This window comes from Tiliqua scincoides, chromosome 4, assembly GCF_035046505.1.
Source record: "Tiliqua scincoides isolate rTilSci1 chromosome 4, rTilSci1.hap2, whole genome shotgun sequence".
Lineage (NCBI taxonomy): Eukaryota > Metazoa > Chordata > Lepidosauria > Squamata > Scincidae > Tiliqua > Tiliqua scincoides.
The window spans coordinates 213,020,925-213,046,717 of record NC_089824.1 but is presented as its reverse complement, the minus strand read 5'-3'; the positions used below and the strand labels follow the sequence as shown (position 1 = coordinate 213,046,717).

The 25,793-nt window shown below is 46.5% G+C and overlaps 1 protein-coding gene across 1 annotated transcript in view; it reads right to left on the bottom strand.

The window, feature by feature from the left end:
- CDH26 (cadherin 26) overlaps nucleotides 1-23,032 on the bottom strand; it is a 48,655-nt gene extending 25,623 nt beyond the window's left edge. Inside the window, exons 1-4 of the mRNA XM_066624722.1 lie at nucleotides 22,850-23,032; nucleotides 13,612-14,223; nucleotides 3,848-3,970; nucleotides 900-1,061 (exon numbers count right to left, since the gene is read on the bottom strand). Of these exons, the coding sequence (XP_066480819.1) occupies nucleotides 900-1,061; nucleotides 3,848-3,970; nucleotides 13,612-14,223; nucleotides 22,850-23,032 (1,080 nt within the window). The remainder of the gene's footprint in view (nucleotides 1-899; nucleotides 1,062-3,847; nucleotides 3,971-13,611; nucleotides 14,224-22,849) is intronic.
- Nucleotides 23,033-25,793: the final 2,761 nt, after the last annotated feature.

The following is a 25,793-nucleotide window of genomic DNA, read 5'->3' as shown; positions in this document are numbered from 1 at the left end:
TCCCCTTGGGGCACCTGGGGCTAAGGCCCATGATAGCGCCCCTGTAGTGACATCACAGAAGATATCACCAAGGAGATAGGGTGTGGTGTCCACAGTGCCTCTTGCTCCAAGTAAATGCAGGGTTAAAGCCCAGGTGGTAGCGGGAGGTGTGCTGCACAGCTGCAGCCACTAGAGGCTAAAGTGAACCTAGAAGGATATAAACAGCACCTGGAGAAACTAAAGACTGTGGGTTGTAGAAGGAGTGTAGGTTGGAGGACGGGACGGGACGGGACGGGAATCTGACCTCGGACTGTGACTCAGCTTATTGGCTCTGGACTCCGGTTTGGCAACTTTAACTGATTGGACTGACTTACTTGGAATCTGTGGACTGGGACTGGACTCTGAATTTTGCTTGCTGCACTTGTGAGTTTAACAAGGGAAACTAATCAGCCTTAAGCGGGCATGAGGCCCAGTGGGGAGAAGCTGTGGCAAGACAGCCCCCCAGCATGAAGCCACCCCCCCCCCACCTACCTAGAGCGCCTGGAGCTTCATGCAACTACAGGATGCACCGGGGAAGCCTACTGAAGCTTCCCTGGGCTCTTAAACTGTGCTTTCGGCACAGTTTCTGACTGCGTCGGACTCCACACTCAGGGCATTTGCCCCTTTGAAACAATGGAAGGTCAGCTGCTGTATGCCTCCTCTTGTACATGCAAGCATTTTGCCTAGACATGCATGCACTTCATACGTGCTGGAAGGCAAACGCCTGACACCAATCAATGGTTAAATATGCTACTATTCATTGATCACTGGGTATGCCCAATATTTTAAGGACTCCAGGCACTGTTATTTAAAGTGTTTTCTATCAGAAATGAAACAAAGGAAGCACCAGTTGCTTAACTGATTTTCTTGACTGTAATTACCATGAAGAAAGGTGTATTCTCTCGATCAACAGGACGGTGCACGTAGATACGTCCACTGGCATCATCCTCAATTGAAAACAATCCAAATTCTGGGTACTCATCCACACCATGTCCGCTGATTAAATATTTCAGAGATACATTGTACGATACATTATTGAAGAGCTACAAAACAAGAGCTTTTATTAACATTAACCTTATCCCCAGACTTACAACCCAATCCTCTCAAAACCTGTGTCCCACTGATGCAGTCATGCCAACTGAGTGCAAGGTGCATCTTATGGTGGGCAGTCATGGAGGTTTCCTCAGGGTAAGAGAACATTTGTTCAAATACTCTGGGTCAAGCTTCACTTCCCCAATGGGTCGCCTCTGTGCCAGCCCTTATACCGATGCAGAACCAAGGGAGAGGGAAGGAGCATAGGATACTGCACATGCAAGTGGACTGAACCACCCCTTCCCACTCTGACACTCCCAACGGGCACCAGTGGATGGCGGCCTCTCCACCAGCTCACATGCCATAGTGCTAGCTGCCATAGAGCCCAATCCTATGCTTGTCTACTCAAAAGGAAGTCCCATTATAGTCAATGGGGCTTACTCCCAGGTAAGTGTGGATAGGATTATAGCCTCATTGTGCTTGCTGGCTGAAAGTCACTTCCGCTGGCATCCTCTCACTTCCACCGGTGGAAAGAAAAATATGATCAGGGTGTTATACTGCAATAGTAAGACTCTTTACTCCTCCTATTCTTATAAAGAACACTTTATAATTCAATATTGGGGCCAAATAAGCCCTGATCAAACTAATGGGTTTGCTTAGATTTTTTAAAAACCACATTTTACAATTTTTACAATTTAATGCATACAGACAAAATTACATTAAAGATTATTGCTGATAGATCATAAATGCCTATGACCACCTTAATGTTCAAGGTCTCACAAGCCTCCAAAAATCATATTTTTTCCTTTAATCTTCTACCTCCTTGAGATTTTGAATTAAAATATTGAATGGTTAACTCCACTTTATTGTAACTGCTGCTTCAACAAGCAATTGTATTATTAAATGAGAATTGTCACCCTGTTGGGGGTCAGTAAAACCCCTGCTACTTTGGGTATGCAGCATTTCACACCATCCCTTTTAACTGGGATCCTTATTGATCCCACGATGCCATTTCACTGAAACAAATTCACTCAGGCACGCTTGCACAAGGGGAACAGCCAGGGCTTCCAAGAGGAATTCTATCAGGGGGTACAAAGTTTCTTTAGGGCCCCTTCCCAAAGAGGAAGGGGGTGAAACAGAGTGGGGGGGCAATGGAGGTGGGCACCACTTCTGCAACAGCTGTAGCCCTGCAGCTGTGTCCCTGAGCTCCCATCCACGCCTTCATTGTAAGCAGATCCTCAAGCCAAAGAGTTCCTGGAGCACGCCTGTTACTAAAAGAGCTGTTTTGTTTAGGGGAATTATTACACTGCCCTTATTGGAACATTAGGATCATAGGCTGGATAACAATGGTGTAATGCAGAGAAATTCCCTTTTGCTTAAAGAGGAGACTGAGAGAAAGATAACTTTCAATAAAAGATTATGGTTTATTACAAAAGAACAAAGGTAAACATAATGCACATGGAGAATTGATAAGGGTATGTTTCTTGATCCTAATGCTTGAATACAGTGTACCTAGCTTTCATGGTGGTTGCGTGTGAAGAAGGAAATCAGAAAAAGGAAGGGGGTTGTAGGGAAGGATTTTAGGGGTCCCTGCTATGAATCCCAGCTGCTAACTAAAGATGGGGATAGAAGGGGAGGAAAGGGGGGGCAAGGGAAAGTGTTCCATGCGCAAGATAGTTACCTGTCCTGTAGAGCAGTTGGAGGGGGGAGTCCTGTGGAGAGGACTTTCTGACACAACACATATGTGTTGGGTCTTGGAGAGAGAGTGTGTATGAGAGAGGAAGCCCTCTCTTATAAGGGACTGGGAGATACTGAGCTTGATTGCTGGTTGCTTAACTAAATGCTGGGTGCTTGGAGTAATGCTTTCATATGTATATGTTTGAATGGGGATCAGGATGTACGTATCAGTTATCAGCAAAATTCAGTCAGGGGTGATGGCTGGCTTCCTAGAAAGGCAATTTAACAAAGACTGTGTGGAAAAAATACAGGATATAGGTACAATACAATGAATCAGAAACAGAATTTCAGCACCAGAATCATTGAAGGCAGTTCAAGTTTGCATATAGTACTGTAGGAGATGCTTAAACAGTGATTAGATTAAGACACAATACTTCCGTAACCTGTGACTATAGGAGGGGGATTTTTACATAACAGGCCATCTTCCTCCCAGATGTGACACTGTTAAGGACTGTATGCATTCCTGGGCCTGGGGCGTGTAGCTTCTGGCAGTAGTTACTGCCATGTGTCATGTGAATCCCATGTGAGTCTGGGTGAGATTAGAAAATGTAAGATCCCAAGAAATTTCTGGGCCCCCTCCTTTGGCTCCTGGGCCCCTTTTCTGACCCTGGCCCCCGGTACAAATTACCCCCTTTACCCCCCTCTCCTAGGCCCTGGGAACAGCAAGGTTGAAATGACACCAAACAAACAATCCTGTCATTGTAGGACAACCACAACCATGAAGGAGCGTTGAAAATTCTTTCAAGGACATACTTTAAAAATTAGAAAAAGAACTGGGTGGAGAAACAAAACCTTCCTCGGAAGACAAATATTGCAATGATATATTATGGAAGGATAATGTAAACATGAACAAGCTTGACATTTCTTTACAAGTTTCCTCTAGCATCAAGTTTCATCAATAGAACTTTTCCAAGTAACAGGTAAGGGAGAAATGCCTTCTGGGCAGCAATCCAAACCACATTTACGTCCAAGTCATCCCACTGACACAATATCAGCCAGAAATATAAGACACTTTACTGGAAACTTCTGGGACTTGCTAAAGAGTTCGTTTTCCTTTTACCTCCCCAACAAACATCGGGAATGGTCCTTTGCTTTCCTCCTGAAATTCCAGGGTTGTAATAACCCATCTCCTCTTTGTACGCCGCAAAGGACGAAGGCTGTCCTGTAAATTTGGTTCCAGACCCTGGAAGTGCAGAAACACATTTCTGTTAGAACACCTACATACATCTTCTCTAAGTGCATGAATGCAGTGATGCCCAAGCTATTATTTCAAGACTCCTGAGTAATGGTAGATAAATTTCCCTTATTTTTGTAGCATGGATGGACCCCCCCTCACTCTGTCACACACACACCCCCTCTCAAACAGATGGACTCACACACAGGGGCTGTTCAAGTTTATCTACAATATAACTTATGCCTAGATTTCTTAACCCACACTCCATGACACAAAAGCCATTGTAAAATAAAAATAAAAAATGCTGAAAGTTTCAGATAACTTCAACCTGGAGTTTCAACAAGTATTATTTATGGAACAATATGACAGAATCCCCACCTGACTGCTTCTCTTGTGGATGGTCTTCCTCAGGCTGCCATTACTTCCCTCTGCACAGTTAAAGTTGCTGATCACAAGGACCTTAATGGATGAGAAAAAGGGCTACAGTAAAATGGACAGTATTTTAGCATAATTATACCTACCCTAGATATCTTGCACCAAAAAGCCATAGAATCTGGCCACCTTACCTGAACAGACTAACATTCTCAGTCCACCCAAGGGTGAGAGTTGACAGTTTATTCTGTTTTGATTTCTGATCTCCCATGCTAGCTTTAAATTTTAAAAATCCTGCCATTTTAATTCAGGTATAACCTAATCATCCACGGATTTTTCACCCGAAGTTTTATATCAATGCGATGAGAAGTGCCCTTTAAATTAAAGGGAAAAGGTCCATTAACAATAGCCTTGTTAATGCAGGGAAACTGGCTGACAACCCGTCAATCATTCTCTCTCCAGGCACTTAGAACAACTTCTCTCCAAGGCAAGCAACCCCTCCGTTCCCCCAAGTATGTGGGAAAAAAAGATCATCACTTTGCATTCTTTCCCAGCGCAGCGCTCTGGATGAAGGGAGGGGTTGCTGGTTCCAAGTGAAGCCTTTCTAAGCACCTGAAGAGAGAATGATTGATGGATTGTCTGCCTAATGACTCTGTCTTACATCGCAAAGGTCAGCAAGGCTGTTTTTAAATTGCCTAGCAAAGAGACATTTTTTTTTTAAATGGTGCAATTTTTGCCATCCATGGGGATTCTGGGAACAGAACCCTCACGAATAACGAGACTCAGCCTATACAAGTTTTTTTTCTCATTTAAAAACTGGCATCCAATGTTATAGTGCTCCCCCCTTCCTATTTATAATTAAACCTAAGCCCTAACCCAGCCAAGTTCTACAATTAATAACTGTGCACATTGCTTGCTCTTGCACTCTGCATAGTCTGGTCTGATGATACTGGCTGAGACAGGCCTGCTTTGAGGTAACAAGGCAATGTGGTGACATTCTGCTCCCTGCTGACCATTATATTTCATGAAACAGCCACCTCTCAGTAGAGGAAAGCAAATAATAGCAGCATGTGCCCCCCCCCCCTCCAAATAGGATGATACAGTGGGCTCTCCTTATCAATTTCTGGGCACAGCATTCACAGATGCTGACACCGTTCCACAGAGGGTTTCCTGGAAGCCGCTTCCAGTTTGTGCCAGCGACTTCCAGTTGTGTCTAGTAGGTGTTCTGAGACACAGGGAGGCTGGTGTTCTGAGACCCAGAGAGGATCTGGAGAGCTGGGGCGGCCACCAAGTGAGTGCTAGCCCCCTGCCCATGGATTCCAGTATCCGTGGATTTCAGTGTCTGCAAGGGGTAATAATAATAATAATAATAATAATAATAATAATAATAATAATGGTAAAACTTTATTTTTATCCCGCCCTTCTCCCAAAAAGGGACCCAGGGCGGCTAACAACATATAAAACAGATTAAAACATAATTTCACAAACAGATAAAAACATATTAAAAAACACATTAGCAGAACCCATAAAAACAGTAGTCAGAAGAGTCAGAATAAAAGAGCATAAAACAGCAGTTCTTAGAGGAATCGGGCCTGTAAAAAAGCAACTAAAAGATATATAAAAGATGTTAAAAAGGCCATAACGTCAGAAGGCTTGGTTAAACAACAAGGTCTTCAGGCCTCGCCGAAAGGTCTCAAGGGAGGGAGCCATTCTCAAGTCAAGGGGAAGGGGTAATGGTCTTGGAACAGATCCCCCACAGATACCAAGAGCCCACTGCACTATCAATTAGTCCTACAGAATAAGAGATGGCATATTAACTTGCAGCAAGGGAAAACTTGCTTTGAAAACTTGTCCATCAAAATTGACATCAAGAAGATGTCCTGTACTTTTTTCTCAACAAGGCAAGAAACTGACAGCTTTTGAAGATGCCCTGGATTTCTTTTTCTTAACAAGGCAACAAACTGACTGCCTCTGATAAGAACCAAGACCAACATATTTTATTCCTCCAAATATTTATGTTGGTGGAAAGTCCTTGTGTCATACGAAAGCTTGAGAAACATTTTATCAGCAAGCAAAGTCGGCTCTAACAACTTCTGTTCTGTGTCAACCATTCATCAATTCACCCTGACCTTAAAAGAGTTAACCTGAGGCCAGAACCCTGAGCATGTTCCCCTGAACATTATTAACAGTAACACAAACATAATATGCAAATAACTTCATCTCTTGCCCAGTATTCTTGTTCAACCTGTTTTCAGGTCATGCTGTGTTATTTTAGTTCCAGAGTGATCTTCAAGGCACATGCTGGTGCTCCGCCCATTTGTAAATGTTCCAGTTGGCTGAACTGGGGAGGGTGGCACTTACTGCTATGGGCAATGCAGCACATCAATCAATTGGTCTCACCTTGTTTTGTCTGTCTATTATGGGAAATTACAGGCAGGGCCCCCATTCCGGAACCCCCACAGATACCTGAATCCATGGATGCAAAGGGACACCTTCCCCTCATCTCTGGAGGGTCCTCTGACACCAGCAGAGACCACAGATGGACATCTGCAGAATCGGCCAGGCTTAGACTGAGTCCTAGAGGTGAAAAAACATCGCTTCTATTTTTTGTAAAACTGAAAGTGACATTTTAAATGCCTTATAAGGTATTAGGAGACCCTAGAAAGCCCTCCGGAGGGGAGGCACATGTAGGATAAGTGAATCTGCTGGTATGGGATTCATGGATATGGGGGTCTCCCTGTATACCCCAGAGAGCTCAATATCAACTAGGTTTCAAACATCTGCAGGAATGGATACAATCCAGCCACTGTTAAGGACTTCAATCCCACTGATTTGATATAGAAATTTTTAAAAAAATACTTAGCTTTGGGTGAACCATAGTTAGAAACGTACTTAGTGCTTTCAGAAACAAAACCATGAAAATAGTAAATTCTGCAATCTAGACTCAAACAAATGTTTTACTACTGGGAAAAACTGTCTTAACCTAAACTGGTCATTATTTTTTAATCTCAATTCAATTATTTTATAGCAGTAAAATATTGTAATTCTACAACCAATGCATCCAAGTCCTTCAAGGTCGCTAGTCCATATGTCTCTCGTACACAGCAATCTAAGGATGTGCTAACGAACGACAGGCAGGACTGTGCTATACACAAGGCACATACACAAATGCCAAATTATTGTAGTGCAGCTGTTTCCGGAGGGCTGGGATGAAGTGACACAGAGCACTTCCCACACAAGTTATCAAGATAAGCGACAGGCAGCCTAATCCTGAGCTGCCCATTGCACCGGGACTGCCGCAGCGCCAAAACGGCTGCCGCGGCATCCTATGCACAACAGGGCAGCTGCCGGCAGCTTCTCAGGGAAACGGCACTTTCGTCTCCTTCCCCTGGGTAAGGCAAGTAGCCCTGCAGTGGGGCTACCCGATTCTGTGGCAACCCTTGGGGCTGCCATAGAATCAACAGCCTCCATGTCGGACCCACAGCCCAACACAGAGGCTCTGAATGCAGAGGCTCTGGTAGGCTTTCTCACGAGGAAGCTGCTTGAACCATTCACTAATGAGGCTGTACTATATCTCCAAAGCTAGATGTGATAGGGCAAAACAGATGCCATTTTTGGAATCAGCACCGCAAATATACACAGGAATTGGTGTAACGTTTAAGGAAGCAAAATGTGTCTTGGCATGTGTGACCATTTGCAAAAATGAATGAACAGCCATCCTCATCTTGTTCTCTTCTCTCAATAATGTTTCAGATGCCCTATGTATCTGCCTACATAATTTATCCTTTCTATTTTTTTTAAACATGAGCAATTACTCTTAAATTCCCCCTCACACACCTTGACTTTAATTCTCTTCCCCCTCTTACAGATGTTTTTAAAAAAAATTTCTGTTTTAATTTTCACCATTTTTTATTACTTGCTTATGTATATACAGACTCGAATGACTGACAACCAACCAACACCCACCGTATTGTACCCCAATGAATTTGATGTAAAATAATCCCATAGAAAACCAGATAGGGGAATATGATGTGGGGTGCTAAAACTACCATAGAAGAAAATAAATAAAGATAAACTGGGGCTGGCCGCACAAAATACCAGGAGTTATTTTTTAAGTAATACATCACTACAGAAATAAATTCAAAACCAATAGTGCAAGGGGACCAAAAAAAAAACAACCCCAATTAAGTAATGGAAGAAAAAAGGTGCCAAAATGAATGGGCTACAAAACACACACTAATTCTAACTAAGGGTACAAAAGAATCCCAATGTTAAAAACAAAGCCAAGGACTTGAAATTTAAGGAAACTCCCAAGGGGTAATGGAAAAATGCAAAGAAACTATGTGAACTGGGACTGTGTTCTTGTTTTAACTGGAAGGGTATAAGGTGCAAACAGCACAATCCTATGCAGGTCTACTCAGATGTAAGTTCCATTATAGTCAATGGGCTTACTCCCAGATAAGTGTGATAGAATTGCAGCCCAAGCCCCTAACAACCCACTTGCAAAGATAAGCAGGAAGCCTGAGGACCCTGGCGAGCTCAGTAACACACCACTAGGTGTGCCAGCCATGGCCGTGACCAGCTCAATGGTGACTCCAGAAGGTGCTGCATGAGGGAAAGACGCTGGCAATGATGACAAAAATCCTCAATCAAGGTGGGCTGAAAGCACCAATTACTACTTCACATGACTGATCCAGTCATAATCTGGGACCAACCAATTTGCACGTTGGCAACCTTCAGTCTCGAGAGACTATGGTATCGCGCTCTGAAAGGTGGTTCTGGAACAGTGTCTAGTGTGGCTGAAAAGGCCAATTCGGGAGTGACAATCCCTTCCACACCGGGAGCAAGTGCAGTCTGTCCCTGGTCTGTCTCCCTGGCTATGGGCCTTCCTTCTTTGCCTCTTTGCCTCAGACTGCTGGCCAAGTGTCTCTTCAAACTGGGAAAGGCCATGCTGCACAGCCTGCCTCCAAGCGGGCCGCTCAGAGGCCAGGGTTTCCCACTTGTTGAGGTCCACTCCTAAGGTCTTCAGATCCCTCTTGCAGATGTCCTTGTATCGCAGCTGTGGTCTACCTGTAGGGCGCTTTCCTTGCATGAGTTCTCCATAGAGGAGATCCTTTGGGATCTGGCCATCATCCATTCTCACGACATGACCGAGCCAACGTAGGCGTTTCTGTTTCAGCAGTGAATACATGCTAGGGATTCCAGCACATTCCAGGACTGTGTTGTTTGGGACTTTGTCCTGCCAGGTGATGCCGAGAATGCGTCGGAGGCAGCGCATGTGGAAAGCGCTAAGTTTCCTCTCCTGTTGTGAGCGAAGAGTCCATGACTCTCTGCAACTTTGGCCAGCATGGGGCAGGCTCACACCACCAAGACTGTGTCTGCTCAAAGACTGAATCTGAAAAAGAAAACCATGTCTTGCACAATTTGGTGCAAGAGAAAAGCAAAAACCTATGTTTCCCCTAATGATTGCATAGATACAGTTTTCTTTTTGGAACTAAGACACTATATAAAGATCGGTCTGGCTGTTGGGGAATACAGTGTGTGTTCATGTTAATTAGAGTACATCAAGTAGGACTTAAAACCACTTTATACTAACTATTGTGTCACATTCTGGTGAGCTGGTTCCTCACTTTGCAGGTGTTCAGTTACTTTTGTGAGGCTGAAGCAAAGCTCTCTGCTCAACAGGAATTATCTTTCACAAAGACTCTGAAGGGCTGGAACATGACTCATGACTGAATCAATACACTGTCACTAGGATATTAAAAAAAACAAAACACAATCTTCAGTTAATACATAAGAAATTGACCATGACTCTAGAAGCTACATCTTCCACAGCATTTCTCCTTGGAAGGTATTTCACACACGTCATGTTGTAGGTTGATCGTTACAGTTTACAAGCTGCATACAAGGCAAGCATTATTTTGCATGCATGACTACAAAGATTAAACAGTTAATTGAAAACATTTCACAGGTAAGCAGAGATTCAGGGACCACTGCAAACGTAGCTGTCTTTACAATGAAGCTATTGCACATCCTGGTTTTCAATATAACAGTTGCAAGATCAGAGCAACTAATGGTGAAATCCTAACTTGCACTGGAACAGGCAGGCCAGCAGGCCTGCGCTGCATCCAGCACAATTTTGGGACCAAAAGCAGCGCAGCCCAAGGCAAGAGGAAGCCTTTCCCCTTACCCTGTGTTGCACTGCAGTGGCCCCAATGGGTCTATTTGGATCTGCGCCATCTGACGAGGTGGCGCAAATCCCAGCAACCCAGAATCGTGCTGTGCTGCCCAGGAAGGGGGTCAGGATTTGCCATAACTGCTGGATTCTGGTCTTGCCTCCCGCTCCCTGCCCCGGGAATGCCCGCTGCCCACCGTCCCCTGCCCCAGAAAACCTCCCTCCCGGCTCCTCCTCACCCTCCCCATGCCCCCCCCCCAGACCCCTGTATCAGCCAGGCTCGGCCAACACAACTCACTGTCCCTCTGGTGCCCGCGTCGGCGCAGGGAGGCTAGCGCACATTCGTGCGCCAGCCTATCTCCCCTCAAAGTGGCACAAAAGTGCCTTACAGCACTTTTGCGACACTCCCAGGTTAGTGCAAGGGACTTACTCTGGCCCAAGCAGGGGTTGGGATTATGCCCTAAAATAATTAGTGGGCTGGGGCACCTCCTGTATGAGGAATGGCTACAGCTTTGGGGGCTCATCAGTCTAGAAAGAAGGTGCCAGGGGGGCATATAAAATTATGCATGGGATGGATGGAGTGGATAAGGTTCTTTTCCCCCTCACAGAACCCCAGAACCAAGGAACATTCTCTAAAATTGAGTGTTGTGAGAGAAAACAGACAAAAAGAAGATAACAGTATTTTTTGCCCAGCATGTAATTGATCTGTGGAACTCCTTGCCAAAGGATGTGGTGAAGACACCTTGCTTACATGCCTTTCAAAGGGGATTGGACAGATTTATGAAGGAAAAGTCCATCACAGGTTACAAGCCATGATGTGGTAGCCTATGATAAGACAAGTAGCCTATCTCTGAATGCCAGACGTAAAGGAGTGGCGACAGCATCTTGTCGTCTCAGGTGCTAATTGAGGTATCTGGTGAGCAGTGCTGTTGTGAAATACAGGAAGCTGGACTAGATGGCCCCTTGGTCTGATCCAGCAGGGCTCTTCTTATGTTCTTAGAACTACTTAGCAGTTTTTATTCAAAGGATAGTCAACACATTCAGCGACCATAGTTATTCAAAGCTGGTCAATATTATTAAGATTTATTTATTTTTCTTTCAGAATATGCTTATCACCAGGCACAATGGTTAGAGGAAGCCTTGTGCCTCCCCATCTGTCAGGAACTTCAACAACCACAATTCTGCAGCTTCAGAGTCACAGAGTGCTCCCTGCCCTCTGAACAGTATGCAAGAAGGACGTACCTCTTGTAATTTCCAGGAGGGGAGAGAAGATTACATTAAAGTCTTTTTTTTTATTGGAAGATGAAAAGTAACTGAAGTTTTATGGACTAAAAGCTACAGATAGTAGCTTTGTGATCTAGAGCCAAGGACAAAGGGAACATTTTTTCCTCTAATCCTATACATATTTACTCTGAAGTAGATTCTACTAAAGTCAACAAAACTTACTTCCAAATAAATCAGGGGTCTCCAAACCCCGGCCCGGGGACCAGATGTGGCCCGCGGAGAGCCTCTATCCGGCCTGCGGCCAGTCTCTGATCCCCTGAGAGCCTCTGGCCCAGTTGACCAAACACAACCAGAGTTGTGCTTGTGGGGGTGGGGAAATGGGAAATAAAGTGTGTGTGCTTTATTTCTTGGGCTGTGTTAGTGCTTGGAGAAATCCTGGACATTTGAGCCCATTCATTCATTCATTCATTCATTCATTCATTTCAGTCATTCATCTAAGTTCCATCTCTAATGTATTTACTTAAATTTTACATTTCATTCTTTTTTTCCGGCCTTGGACACCATGCCAGATATTTGATGTGGCCCTTTGGCCGAAAAGTTTGGATAACCCTGAAGTAAATGTATAAAAGAGTTCAAGCTTATGCGTGAATGAAATATTACCTGAAGAGCATGATATTTACCAGAAGTTCAGCGGCTGGGCAACAGGATAGAATAAAACCATAATGGATAAAAAGATAGAGATCTAGCATTTGGACACTAAGAAATTAAAGCAATGGATTTAGTATTCAACCATTTACATTTAATATAAATTTACACTTGGATTTACACCTGGATCTATTTTTCAAACACAAGCAGAGAGATTCCTCCTAGATTCCCCCTCACACACCTTGACTTTAATTCCCTTTCCCCTCTTACGGCTATTTTTAAAATTTTTCTGTCTTAATTTCTACCATTTCCATTATTTATTTATATATAGACCGCGGTGATTGACAACCAAACAACCCCCACCATATGGTACCCCATTTCTAACTATAATCATTTGTTACATTTATAAAGCTTTCTTCAGCTAAGAACCAATAGGCAATGGAACATGTTGTGGTTGTACAAATCTCCTTCTTGGGAGGCTTAGAAAGGGATGCAGCCAAGGGATTTGCACCCAAGGCAAATCATAGTCCGATGCAAAGTGTTGAATCAGACATAGTTCCCTTGAAGTTCCCAGAATTTCATAATTGCTAGTCCCAAGTAAAAAGCAGGACAATACGCAACATAACAAAATGCCAGGTTTCTGACTGCAGTGTATTTCCAGGATCTCCCCAACCACAAAAGAATGCAGAATTACCTGCCAGTTAGTTCAGTGACTGATGGCTGAAAGAGGTGACCTCCTAATCCCAAAGAACATATTTGGCAGTTTTGTAATACAATAGGAAAGAAACGGAAGAGCTGCAGGTCCATCAAGCAGAAATAAACAAAACTGTAGAAGATAAGCAAGCAATGAGAACACATTTATTCAGAGTGAGGTGGGGCACATGATACCTCTCTGCGTATTAACAAAAGCCAGCGCCATTCAGAGTGCCAAATATATACTCAGTTTTGACCTGGATAATTTAATATACAGGGATCAATTTTTCTAAGCCAAATGTTGCAGGTGGAAGAAAAAGGGCGATCTTTACCAAACATGCTACCGCCATCCCAGGATGTCCAAAAGGTGGAAAACATTTGAGCTTCTCTGTTCACAGCATTTCTTAGGAGCAATTTAGATTATACCTTCCCAGCCAGACCAGCCCCACCAAATCCGAAGGCACTGAGTGTGTCACCAGCATGGACAGATTGCCCCTTCCCACTTGCTAGGATGCCAATTTCTAGGCATGGAGTAGGATACGCCGGCATCCTTCACTGCCTGGACCCGGTCCACACAGCCAAGTGTCATCTGAACCAGCCCCACCGGGGTTGATCCTGTGGGACTCTTCTGAGGTTCCACCAGCGCAGCCCATGAAGGGTCCCCAGGCGACCCTCCCTGCCAGACAGACGCACAGTGCGTGGGCGTCATCTCGCCCTTGGCCCCCCGCAGCGAAGCTTCTGGGGCTAGTCCTGGTCCCGCCTGGGACTGGAAGTGCCTCTGAGCATCTGCAGAGTGCGCTCCCCCTTCCGTCCCAGCAGAGCGAGCCTGTGGGACTCGGGGCTGGAGCCTGCAGACAGACTCCCTCCTGCCCTGCTGCGGCCAGGGGCGCACCTGCCCAGATGGGCAGCCACTCGCACCTCGCCCCCTCCAGCCCTCCGCACGCACCAGCAGGAGCAGCAGCGCGGCGCGGACGAGCCGTGGGCGTCCCTCGGCCGGGAAGAAGGAGGCGCTCGCGGGCAGCATCTCTCCGGAGCGCCTGATCGCTGCGCCCCGCCGCCTTTTATGGGCGCAGAGGACGCGCGCCCGGGCGCTCCGGCAGCGAGATGCTCCTCCCTCCCGTGGGTTCCTTCGGATGCTGGCTGACACCTTTCGCTTTGGGGGGGGGGGGGTGTAGTGGTGATGCTGATGCACTTGCTGGGTGGGCCTTCAGTGTGGCCCCCCTTGGACCCATTTCCTGCTTTGGGGGCCCAGCCAAGCGGAAAATAAATAATGAGTACATCAAATGTCACCATCATGTGCCTGTGATCCCAGTTCTGGGCTCCAGTTAGGGGCTGCGCGTCTGAGCAGACACGCATAGGACTGGACTCTCAGAGCCTAATCCTAGGCATGTCTACTCAGAAGTAGGTCCCAGTCGAGTCAGTGGGGCTTACTCCCAGGAAAGTGTGGATAGGATGGCAGCCTCACAGCCCAATGCCATGCATGTCTACTCAGAAGTAAGTCCAGAGAGAGAGAGAGAGAGAGAGAGAGAGAGCACCAGTTCTCTTCCCCAGCCGCCCAGCCACCCCCGCTCCGCCCTGCAGCTGGATGAGTGAGCGAGCTTGCGGCCCCCCCTCTCTCCCCCCTCCCTTCATTTTCTGCACCATCTAATCTATTAAACCTCACTTGGCTTTGTTGGTTTGGAAGCGAGCGAGCCTGTCTTGGGGAGGGGTCTAGTGGGTGCCCTTCCCCCTTCCTCGGTCGGGCCCCCAGTGGCCTTTGCAGACTTAATGGAAACCCCTTTAGGCTGCAGCGAGGTGGATGCCAGCCTGGCTGGAAGATACATTCGGAAGCAAAGAATGGAAATCCCCTCCCCCCCCAAAAAAAAGAGACTTTAGGCTGGGTGTTCAGATCTGGGTGATTGGAAGCCCCTCGGGCCGGATTCCCGCACACGTAAAGCGCCCCGCACCTGGATGGCGATGTATAGGATAGTATCCAAAGATGGTAGGTATCTAATTACCTACCTGCTTTGGTGTGTGTGTGTGTATATATATACAGTATTCTGTATATATTACTGTATATATACTGTATATATATTATACTGTATATTACTGTATATATACTGTATATATAAGTGATACAAAATAATACTGTATATATTACTGTATATATAAGTGATACGAAGTAATACTTCGTATTACAAAGTGTTGTGTAACGAATACTTATCCCCTGGGGGCTGGGGATAAGAACAGGCCCTCAGTTTGGCTGTAAGAGGCGACTAAACAGCCACCAGGTAGATGGGACTCGTCAGCCTGGGAAGGCAGCTCATCTGAGAGAAGGAAAACTCTGATCCCAAACCTCCACTGCCTTGTGGCTACATCCAGTTATGGAAAAGGCTTCAGGAGTCAACCTCGAGGCAAAATCCGGAGCTGGAGTCCCTGAGGCAGTTCATGGCTGAACACAGTCACGTTCTGGCAACTACTGCAACGCCGCTGGAACCAACCGTATTGGCCTCTGCCTTTCCATTGGACCATTTCAGCTACGTGGAGAGGGGGCATTTGCTGCATGGGTAACAGCCTATCCTCCATACCTACTTTACCCAGGCTTCGCGCACTGGAGAGGACACTCTGTTCCAGAACCACCATTCAGAGCGTGACACCATAGTCTTCCGAGACTGAAGGATGCCAACAACAATGGTGTTCTGTCTGTGTTACATACAGGAAATGCATGTCGTGTAGATACCACAGACTCTAATTCATGTGTGTTGATCTGTATTCTCTCAGTAGGACAGCAACACACACCCTCCTGAAAGAAACCCCAAACTACCAGATAAGGTACCTTATCTGATGATGATGATACCTACTTTCAGCCTAGAAAAGAGACGCCTGAGGGGGGACATGATTGAGACATACAAAATTATGCAGGGGATGGACAGAGTGGATAGGGAGATGCTCTTTACACTCTCACATAATACCAGAACCAGGGGACATCCACTAAAATTGAGTGTTGGGCGGGTTAGGACAGACAAAAGAAAATATTTCTTTACTCAGCGTGTGGTCGGTCTGTGGAACTCCTTGCCACAGGATGTGGTGCTGGCGTCTAGCCTAGACGCCTGTAAAAGGGGATTGGACAAGTATCTGGAGGAAAAATCCATTACGGGGTACAAGCCATGATGTGTATGCGCAACCTCCTGATTTTAGAAATGGGTTATGTCAGAATGCCAGATGCAAGGGAGGGCACCAGGATGCAGGTCTCTTGTTATCTGGTGTGCTCCCTGGGGCATTTGGTGGGCCGCTGTGAGATACAGGAAGCTGGACTAGATGGGCCTATGGCCTGATCCAGTGGGGCTGTTCTTATGTTCTTATGACTCCGAAGGGGAGGGGAAGAGGCCACTTGCACGCCGCGAACTCAGCGCATTGCCCCCTCCAGTTACACCACTGGGATCAGGGACTTCTCTGGGGAAGCGTTTGCAACGCGCCTTTCCGCCACTCAAGGCGGCTTCCCGAACAACCCTCAAAACAGGAAGACCCAACGAGCTTGCACAGCCATTCAAGCGCACCTCGCGGAAAAGGCCAGCCCGCGGTGGCAGGACCTGGGTCGGCCCCCAGTGGCCACTGCAGGCTTAATGGAAACCCCTTTAGGCTGGAGTGAGGTGGAGGCCAGCCTGGCTGGAAGATACATTCGGAGGCAAAGAATGGATCCTTCCAAACGGATCATAGCCAGTCAATACACAGCGTGGAATCAAACCAGTGAACCAGCCTTATGAAGACAGCAAAACACAAAGCGTTGAAGGAATATGGAGAGTTAGAGGAATGAGTTCTGTTAAGCCCTCCTGGTGTAAGAAGGAGAAGGAGAAGCTGGCAGAAGGACACAGCTTGGAGCTGACTGATTGGAAAGGCTAAGATGGAGGCAGGCTGCCAATCACTGAAAGCTTATGACTGGCAACTCCCCTTACCAGAACTCTTCTGTGGAACTGTGGATTCTTCTAGAACCAAAGCATCTCTCGACTCCTGCTGTGGACATGTGCAGAGGTCTTAGATTGGTGCCTGGAATCGTGTGGACGATTGGCTTGGGATTGTTGCATAATCACACTTAAGCAACTAGCGTTTCTCATTATAATTATGGGGCCACTGCTCTTCATTGTATAGCATCTGAGCACTGTGGCTGAGTTGCACTTTGCCTTGTGAATATTTAATTTACATTGTTGCTGCTTTCAAGGGGTTGATTAGTATGATGGCATAATTGCACTTTAATATCTAAATGCATTTAAACACCCGAACACTTTATTTACTGCTGCCTGGATATTTTTCATTTTCTTTGTGTGTGTTTTTGTTGTTGTTGTTGTAAATCAATAAATAATTACAAAAAGTGGAAAAAAGCAGAGAGAAACATCAAATGAAATATACCAGGGGTGCTCACACTTTTTTGGCTACTTTGAAACCCAGCAAGGCTCGGAGATCTACCAGAGTTTTTTTTACAATGTTCGCGCCATCATAACATATAACATTTATGTGTACAATGTATGTTGGTGTACCTTGAGCCCCACTGAGTATAACAGGACTTACTCCTGAGTAGACATGCCTAGGATTAGACTGTGAGGCTGCAATCCTAGCCACACTTACCTGGGAGTAAGCCCCATTGAGTACAATGGGCCTTACTCCTGACGTTTCCTCCCAGAGGCACCTGAGGGGGGGGGGTTGGCACTCCGCGATCTACTCATTTTGCCTCACGATCTACCGGTAGATCGCGATCCACCTATTGAGCACCCCTGATATATACAGTACATAATAGCATAAAGAAGAAAACAATGGATGTTTTTACATATTTATTTAACTTTGTTCCCGAATAGTAAAAATCAGCACAGTACTATGCCAAGGTCTGCACAGTTCGATGTCCATTTACTAAGTAGTCTAAGAGTGCAATCCTAATGTTGTGCTAGGCTGGTGCAGGACCCGCCACCAGCCTCAAAGTGTCCCGAATATGCCATAAAACATGTTTGTGATGACTTGTGAGCTGGCTAGGCTGGTGCAAGGGTGTGCACTGGCCTACCGACACCAGATTCAGCACTGAACGCAATAGGAGAGAGTGGTGGGAGGGCAGAACAAGGTTGGAGAGGGGGTATTTTAGATGGTGGTCTGGGAGGCCACCAGGAAGTGGGTGGGATCAGCCTCTGTAGTGCAGGCCATATCCTTACTCATCTCCAAGGCCCAAGCAGTCTTACACGGGCTGCTCGGCTTTGCAACAGTGATTTTGCTGGTACAGGTATGAGTAGCCCCATGGGGGGAGGTTGGAGCATTACTCAAGGTAAGAGGAAAAATATCCCCTTACTCCGAGTTGCCCTCCAGCCACCTCCTAACCTGGGGGTGGATACAGCGCAAGCCACTCAACCTGTCTGTTCCAGTGCAAGTTAAGATTGGGCTGCCCCTCTAGTAAGCCAGTTTAATATCTAGCAGTAAGTGCACAGCAAACTCTCAATGTTCAGTGGGACTTATAAAAAATTGACTTTCCATCTTCCCTCTGCCTTACAGAACAACACCAAACTGAATCCATTGGGAATGACTCCCTCATACGTGTGCGTCAGTTTGCAGCCTTAAACTTGCTACCTGTCCATTGAAAGAATTCAAGCATTCTACAATATAAGGAGACTGAGATGCTGAACTTGTGATTTGTCATCTGATTCTACATATAATCTGCATGTCTGAATGTATTATAGAAGCATTTTCCTTATCTGTGGAGTTGTTCAGCTACCGTCCCCCAGCACAAGAAGCTAGAAATGTGTAGTCTCAGGTTGATCACCTTTTGCTTGGATATTTTTTTCTTCTTCTCCTTCTCTGCCTTGGGCATATTGAGGCATTTTTAGACTTCTCTCAGCTTTCAAACATGTTTGATCTCTGTAGTTCAGTTAATAGAGTTGTCAGATCTGTTTTATGGTTTCACATCAGAGAGAATCTGGTCCAGGATGGTGGTGTCTTTTTATTTAGTACTGGGTTCTCATATATACAGTATTGTTCATAAAAAACTTGAAAAATTTCCCTTGCTGTGTTCCAAAAAATGTAACAAACAACAGCCACATCCTGTTGGGAGGATGATATTTCTGATTAAAATAAAAGTAAAAGTCTAGCCCCTTTGAACACTGGCATCATATATAATGGTGTGCACAGCCCAATCAGTTAGCATGTCTAAGTCCTATTTATTTAAGCAGATGCTTAAATCTTCAATTGAAAGTTAAGGGCATTAGCATTCTTGGCTACAAATCCAACATGGAGTTGAAATCAAGGGCCTGTACAGTAGTTCATCCAGCTCTGTTCTTGACTGTGGCCCTGGACCATGGGTGGATGGTGCCAGCTCCTTAAAGGTCATACAGGTCATGCCTCATTAGCTATGGGAGTTCCATTCTGGTATCCCTAGTGGATAAAAAAATCAGTGGATACCAAAACGGTGGGAAAATAGCTGTAAAGACCCACTTTCAGGTTTCTTGCTCTTTCATAGCCACCCCCAAATGCATTGGTATAGATGCTATGATGCATTCAGCAGATTTTGGTGCTTTTTTCCCTTGTTACAAGGCATTTAAAGGTGGATCTCAGTGTCAGTGGTGAGTCAAATTAGTGGATACCAAATCAATGGATACTGGGCTCCCACCTGCATTTTGTTTATTTTGCTATAAGAAGGTATAGATGAGTTTTTAAAAGTCTTTAAAGCAGAATGTTTAAGAGACTGAGCTGTGAAACAGGACTTCCCCAGTTCCAAGCTTGCCTCTGCTATGAACTCACTAGGGCTGCAATCCTAAACAGACTTACATGGGAGTAGGGTCCATGGAAGAAAATGGGACTTACTTCCAAGTAAGCATGTAGGAGATAATAATACTTACCTTACAGGACTGTTGTAAGGATTACAACCAGTCATTTAGTGGTAAATTTTGGAGTGCAGGAGCTCATCATGACACCTCCCCATGGCTACAGCCCACTAAGATAACACAGGCATGCATCTCACACACACACTAGCACACAACTTTTGTTTTATGTTGGCAAGCACTCCCTGCAAAATGATACAAGCTGTCATGCTGGGTGCTTATCAGATCTAAAGTCTGCCTCACACATTGTGTTTTGCAGCACACCGGGTAGTGTAATATACCCATGGAGCCCACTCTGGGCATGGCATTGAGTTCCAATCCTGGAAGGGTGCATGGAAATAGAAGTCTTTGTCTGAACCATGTACAGAATGGTGCCCGAAATATCTAGCACCCAGAAAGAGAGAGTTTTCCAACTATGAAACTAGGTACAGTCCTAACCAGGTCTACTCAGAAGTAAGTCCTAGTTTGTTCAATGGGGCTTACTCTCAGGAAAGTGTGGTTAGGATTACAGCCTAAGATCACAAGAGGCAGCAACACTGGCTCTTCCTGGCCCTGAGGGAAAGAGACTTCCCCGAAAGTGTCAGAGCATCTTTCAACAGACCTTAACCGGCGGAACTCCTTGCCACGCGATAGGGGGAAGACACTACGCAGAGGGTGGTGGCGTAGCTGGAGGGGGCGGGGCAGCCAGTCCGGCGGGGAGGCTCAGCGGGGCGGGCAAGCGGCCCCTCCCTTCGGAGCCATTCCCGACGGGGGGAAGAGGGAGGGAGAAAGCCGCACGAGACACTGGAGACACTGCTGCTCCCCCCCCCCGCGGCTCTTTATGGGCACAGAGGAGGCGCGCCTGGCTCCGTTCCCCCCCCCCCAGCTGGCCAGGCCGAGTGCCTCTCCCGGGGGGAGTGGGCGGAAGAGCCCCCGCCGGCTGCTGCCTATGTTTTTTCCTCCCGGGCCTCTGCATCACCCCTGGCAGCTCAGCGTTCGTAGAAGGGAAGGACAGTCCGGGGGCACCTCTGGGTCCCAGGGCTGTTGTGGTGTCCCATTAGAGTCAGAGGGGCCTACTCCCAGGAAAGTGTGGATAGGACTGCAGCCTCACAGCCCAATGTTATGCGTGCCTACTCAGAAGTAGGTCCCATTACGCAATACTCCAGGTGTGGCCTTACCATCGATTTGTGCAACGGCATTATAATACTAGCTGTTTTGTTCTCAATACCCTTCCTAATGATCCCAAGCATAGAATTGGCCTTCTTCACTGCCGCCGCACATTGGGTCGACACTTTCATCGACCTGTCCACCACCACCCCAAGATCTCTCTCCTGATCTGTCACAGACAGCTCAGAACCCATCAGCCTATAGCTAAAGTTTTGATTTTTTGCCCCAATGTGCATGACTTTACACTTCATTTATGTAAAGTTGTGTAAATTTACTCAAATTTTAAATGTAAATTAATTCTTTTTTTCCTGACCCCTGACACAGTGTCAGAGAGCTGATGTGGCCCTCCTGCCAAAAACTTTGGACACCCCTGCTGTAGGGAATAGAATTTTCTAGAACTTAGATTTTCCTTCTGTTTTTCATAATCCAAGGGCTGGATTCACTGCCCAATCCTATTTACATCAGTGGAACTCACATTCTATGCTATGCTAAATGCTTCTGTGCTGCCATCATTGGTGCACTGATACCAGGAGCATTGGAGCCACTGGCGCTAATAACCAGCAGCTCCATGTACATACCACAAATGGACCCAGCCCATGCCAGAACAGGTAATGTGGCAGTGGCGGTAGGGTATAGGCAGTTTGGGAGAGGTATGGAGTAGGGAGGGAGGGAAGAGGGCAGGGGGCAGGAGGGGGAGGATTTCAATGGGAGTCATGGATGCTGGATCCTATCCCCCTTTCCTGGCCCAGACCCACCTCTTATTTTCCTTGAACTTAAGTCAGCAAAAGGAGAAGAGGTGCTTGAGAGGTATTTGAGAACAGTGTTATTTTCCTCAGAAGTAACCCCATTGTGTTCAGTAAGACTTAGGGCCCAATCCTACCCAACTTTCCAGCATCCATGCAGGCCCAATTGTTCCCTTACCTTGAGGAGGCCTCTGTGACAGTTGCCCCCTCCTCAGGATGGCTGCATTCATGCTGGATAGTATTGGGCCCTTAAGCTGTAATCCTATCTTACTCACTGGAAACAAACACCTCTACTTATTGGCAATGAGGCAGCCCACCAAGAGGTCAGTAAAAGTTATTTTTATTTACCTTTTATCTGATCACTTGCAGAATGTGCTCCATTGGTGCAACTACATGCTCTGAAGTGGGGGGGGGGGAATAGGATTGGGCTGTCAGTGACATAAAATTCAGATGGGTGTTCTGTCATTTTGAGCTCTTCTTCCACAGAAACCAGACTGCATGTGGAGATCCTTCTCCAAGGCCTTCCTCTGGGCTCCTCCACCTTTAGAAAGATAGACAAGTAGCTAGTGATCTGAAACAGAATCTTCTCATTTAAGGTGCCCTACTCATGCAACACTCTTTCCAAGGAGGCTCACCTGTCCTTTCACCATCAGGGAAAGTCCTTTCAATTGACAAAAGCTTTTTAATCTGCTCCTAATCTGGTTTTCATCTCTGCAGTAATGTACTGGGTCTAATTGCTCTGTTATTTCTGATTTGTTTCAGATTAATTTGTTTGATTTGTTTAATTGAGATTTGTTTAAATGGCATGTTGTTGATATTTTTCCCCATATATAAGTTTACTTGAGAATAGAGACACTGAGATATGGGGGTCAAAACAAAACAAGCAAGAACTCAAAAGCTGAGTGGCATTGTACAGAAATAATAATCTAGACCAGGCTTTCCATGTTCGGAGGCCATTTGCTCTTAGATGTGACCTTGCAGGCTGGGGCACTCATAGATTCCTTCTCACCCAGTGACCGAGGAACAACCTGCCCAGCAGTTTGGCAGAGAACATGGAACACACCTTGAAAGTCAAACGTCTTTCTATGCACACATCATGACTGAGCCAAAACACCTCCAGGGTTGCCCCAGGGCTATGGAAGCTGGTAGGTTCTCCTGAAGGACTCTCCTGAGGAGTCTCCTGAAGGACTCTCCTGAAGGACTCTCCTACCAGGTTCTCTGGTAGGTTCTCCTGAAGGACCCACATTTCGTACCCTGCCCTTCTCCAAATATATCTGTCACCACTCAGTTGTTTTCAAAGAGGAGTTAATGCACTTAATCGTCAGGTCAGAATGGTCAGAAGAGCTTGTCCTGACTTGTAAGAGCAGATTCTCTAGAAATCAGTGCTGGCTACTGTTTCCTCCTGCTTTTCCTGAGAATAGCATGACAAGCCGTGCCTGTACAACTGCTGTGATCCCAAGGATGACGGAGTAAGGGCTGAGCTTGATAGCGAGTTGAAGAACACTCTGACAAGAACACTCTTGTCATTTCACTCTGAACACTCTGACAAGGCAGGATGGGGACAGAAGAGAATAAACAGATTTAAGCTCTGCTGTCAGTTGCACTGGCACTGGCACCAGCTCGACCTGATTCTCTCCAGACGCTCCAGCCTTCCCAGCATCAAGATCACACGCAGCTATCAGGGTGCTGCCTGCGACACCGACCACTCCCTGGTGTGCAGCAGAGTGAAACTGCAAACAAAGCGACTGTACCACACGAAAAAGGAAGGAAGACCTCGCATTGATACCAGCAAGACCCGGGATCAGAGGAAAGTGGAGGAATTTGCACGAGTACTTGAGGAATCTCTTCCAGGCCCGGCCGACGCAAACGCATCCAACAGATGGGAACATTTCAAGAATACCGTTTACAGCACCGCCTTGTCCATATTCAGCAAGAAGACCAACAAGGCGGCAGACTGGTTTGAAGCCCACTCTGAGGAGTTGACACCAGTCATTGAGGAAAAGAGGAGAGCTCAAGCAGCATACAAGTCCTGTTCCAGTAAGCGTAACCTGCAGGTCCTCCGAGCTGCTCGCAGCAAAGTCCAGCAGATTGCCAGGAGATGTGCTAACGACTACTGGCTGCAGCTCTGCTCCCAGATACAGATAGCAGCTGACACGGGCAACATCAAGGGGTTGTATGACGGTATCAAGCAGGCCCTAGGTCCAACACAGAAGAAAATTGCCCCTCTGAAGTCTGCCACAGGCGAGGTCATCCAGGATCGGACGCAGCAGATGGAATGCTGGGTGCAGCACTACTCTGAGATATATTCCAGAGAAAATGTAGTCACCAAAGAAGCGCTGAACAACATTGAGTGCCTGCCTGTGCTGGAGGAGCTTGACAGTGAACCAACCCTAGAAGAACTTCACGTAGCCCTGGACTCCCTTGCTTTGGCAAGGCACCTGGAAAAGACAGCATCCCTGCTGAAGTCCTAAAGTGCTGCAAAGAGATCATCGTCACTGAGCTGCATGAAATCCTCTGTCTCTGCTGGAGAGAAGGTGGAGTACCTCAAGACATGAGGGATGCAAACATCATCACGCTGTACAAGAACAAAGGCGACAGGGGTGATTGCAACAACTACCGTGGCATCTCTCTCCTTAGCTTTGTAGGAAAGCTGTTTGCCTGAGTTGCACTAAAGAGGCTCCAGGTACTTGCAGAGAGCGTTTATCCAGAATCACAGTGCGGATTCCGAGCCAACAGGTCCACCACTGATATGGTATTCTCCCTTAGACAACTGCAGGAGAAATGCAGGGAACAACGACAGCCACTCTTTATAGCCTTCATAGATCTCAGGAAGGCCTTCGACCTGGTCAGCAGGGATGGCCTCTTAAAGATTCTCCCCAAGATTGGATGTCCACCCAGGCTCCTCAGCATCATCTGATCCTTCCACAAGGACATGAAGGGCACTGTTGTCTTCGATGGCTCCACATCAGACCCCTTTGACATCCGAAGCGGCGTGAAGCAGGGCTGTGTTCTTGCACCAACCTTGTTTGGGATTTTCTTCACTGTCCTGCTGAAGCATGCCTTTGGAACTGCCACAGAAGGCATCTATCTCTGGACCAGATCAGATGGAAAGCTGTTCAACCTCTCCAGACTCAGAGCAAAGTCCAAAGTCCAGCTGAAATGTCTGCGTGACTTCCTCTTTGCCGACGATGCAGCTGTCACTACCCACTCTGCCAAAGATCTCCAGCAGCTCATGGATCGTTTTAGCAAGGCCTCCCAAGATTTTGGACTGACGATCAGCCTTAAGAAAACACAAGTCATGGTTCAGGATGTGAACTCACCTCCCTGCATTACAATCTCTGCGCATGAACTGGAGGTTGTCCATGACTTTGTGTACCTTGGCTCAACGATCTTCAACACTCTTTCTCTCAATACCGAGCTAAACAAATGCATCGGTAAAGCAGCTACCATGTTTTCCAGACTCACAAAGAGAGTCTGGTCCAACAAGAAGCTGACGGAACATACCAAGATCCAGGTCTACAGAGCTTGCGTCCTGAGAACACTTCTGTACTGCAGCGAGTCATGGACTCTTCGCTCACAACAGGAGAGGAAACTGAACGCTTTCCACATGCGCTGCCTCAGACGCATTCTCGGCATCACCTGGCAGGACAAAGTTCCAAACAACACAGTCTTGGAATGTGCTGGAATCCCTAACATGTATGCACTGCTGAAACAGAGACGCCTGCGTTGGTTCGGTCATGTTGTGAGAATAGATGATGGCCGGATCCCAAAGGATCTCCTCTATGGAGAACTCATGCAAGGAAAGCGCCCTACAGGTAGACCACAGCTGTGATACAAGGACATCTGCAAGAGGGATCTGAAGGCCTTAGGAATGGACCTCAACAAGTGGGAAACCCTGGCCTCTGAGCAGCCCGCTTGGAGGCAGGCTGTGCAACATGGCCTTTCCCAGTTTGAAGAGACACTTGGCCAACAGTCTGAGGCTAAGAGGCAAAGAAGGAAGGCCCATA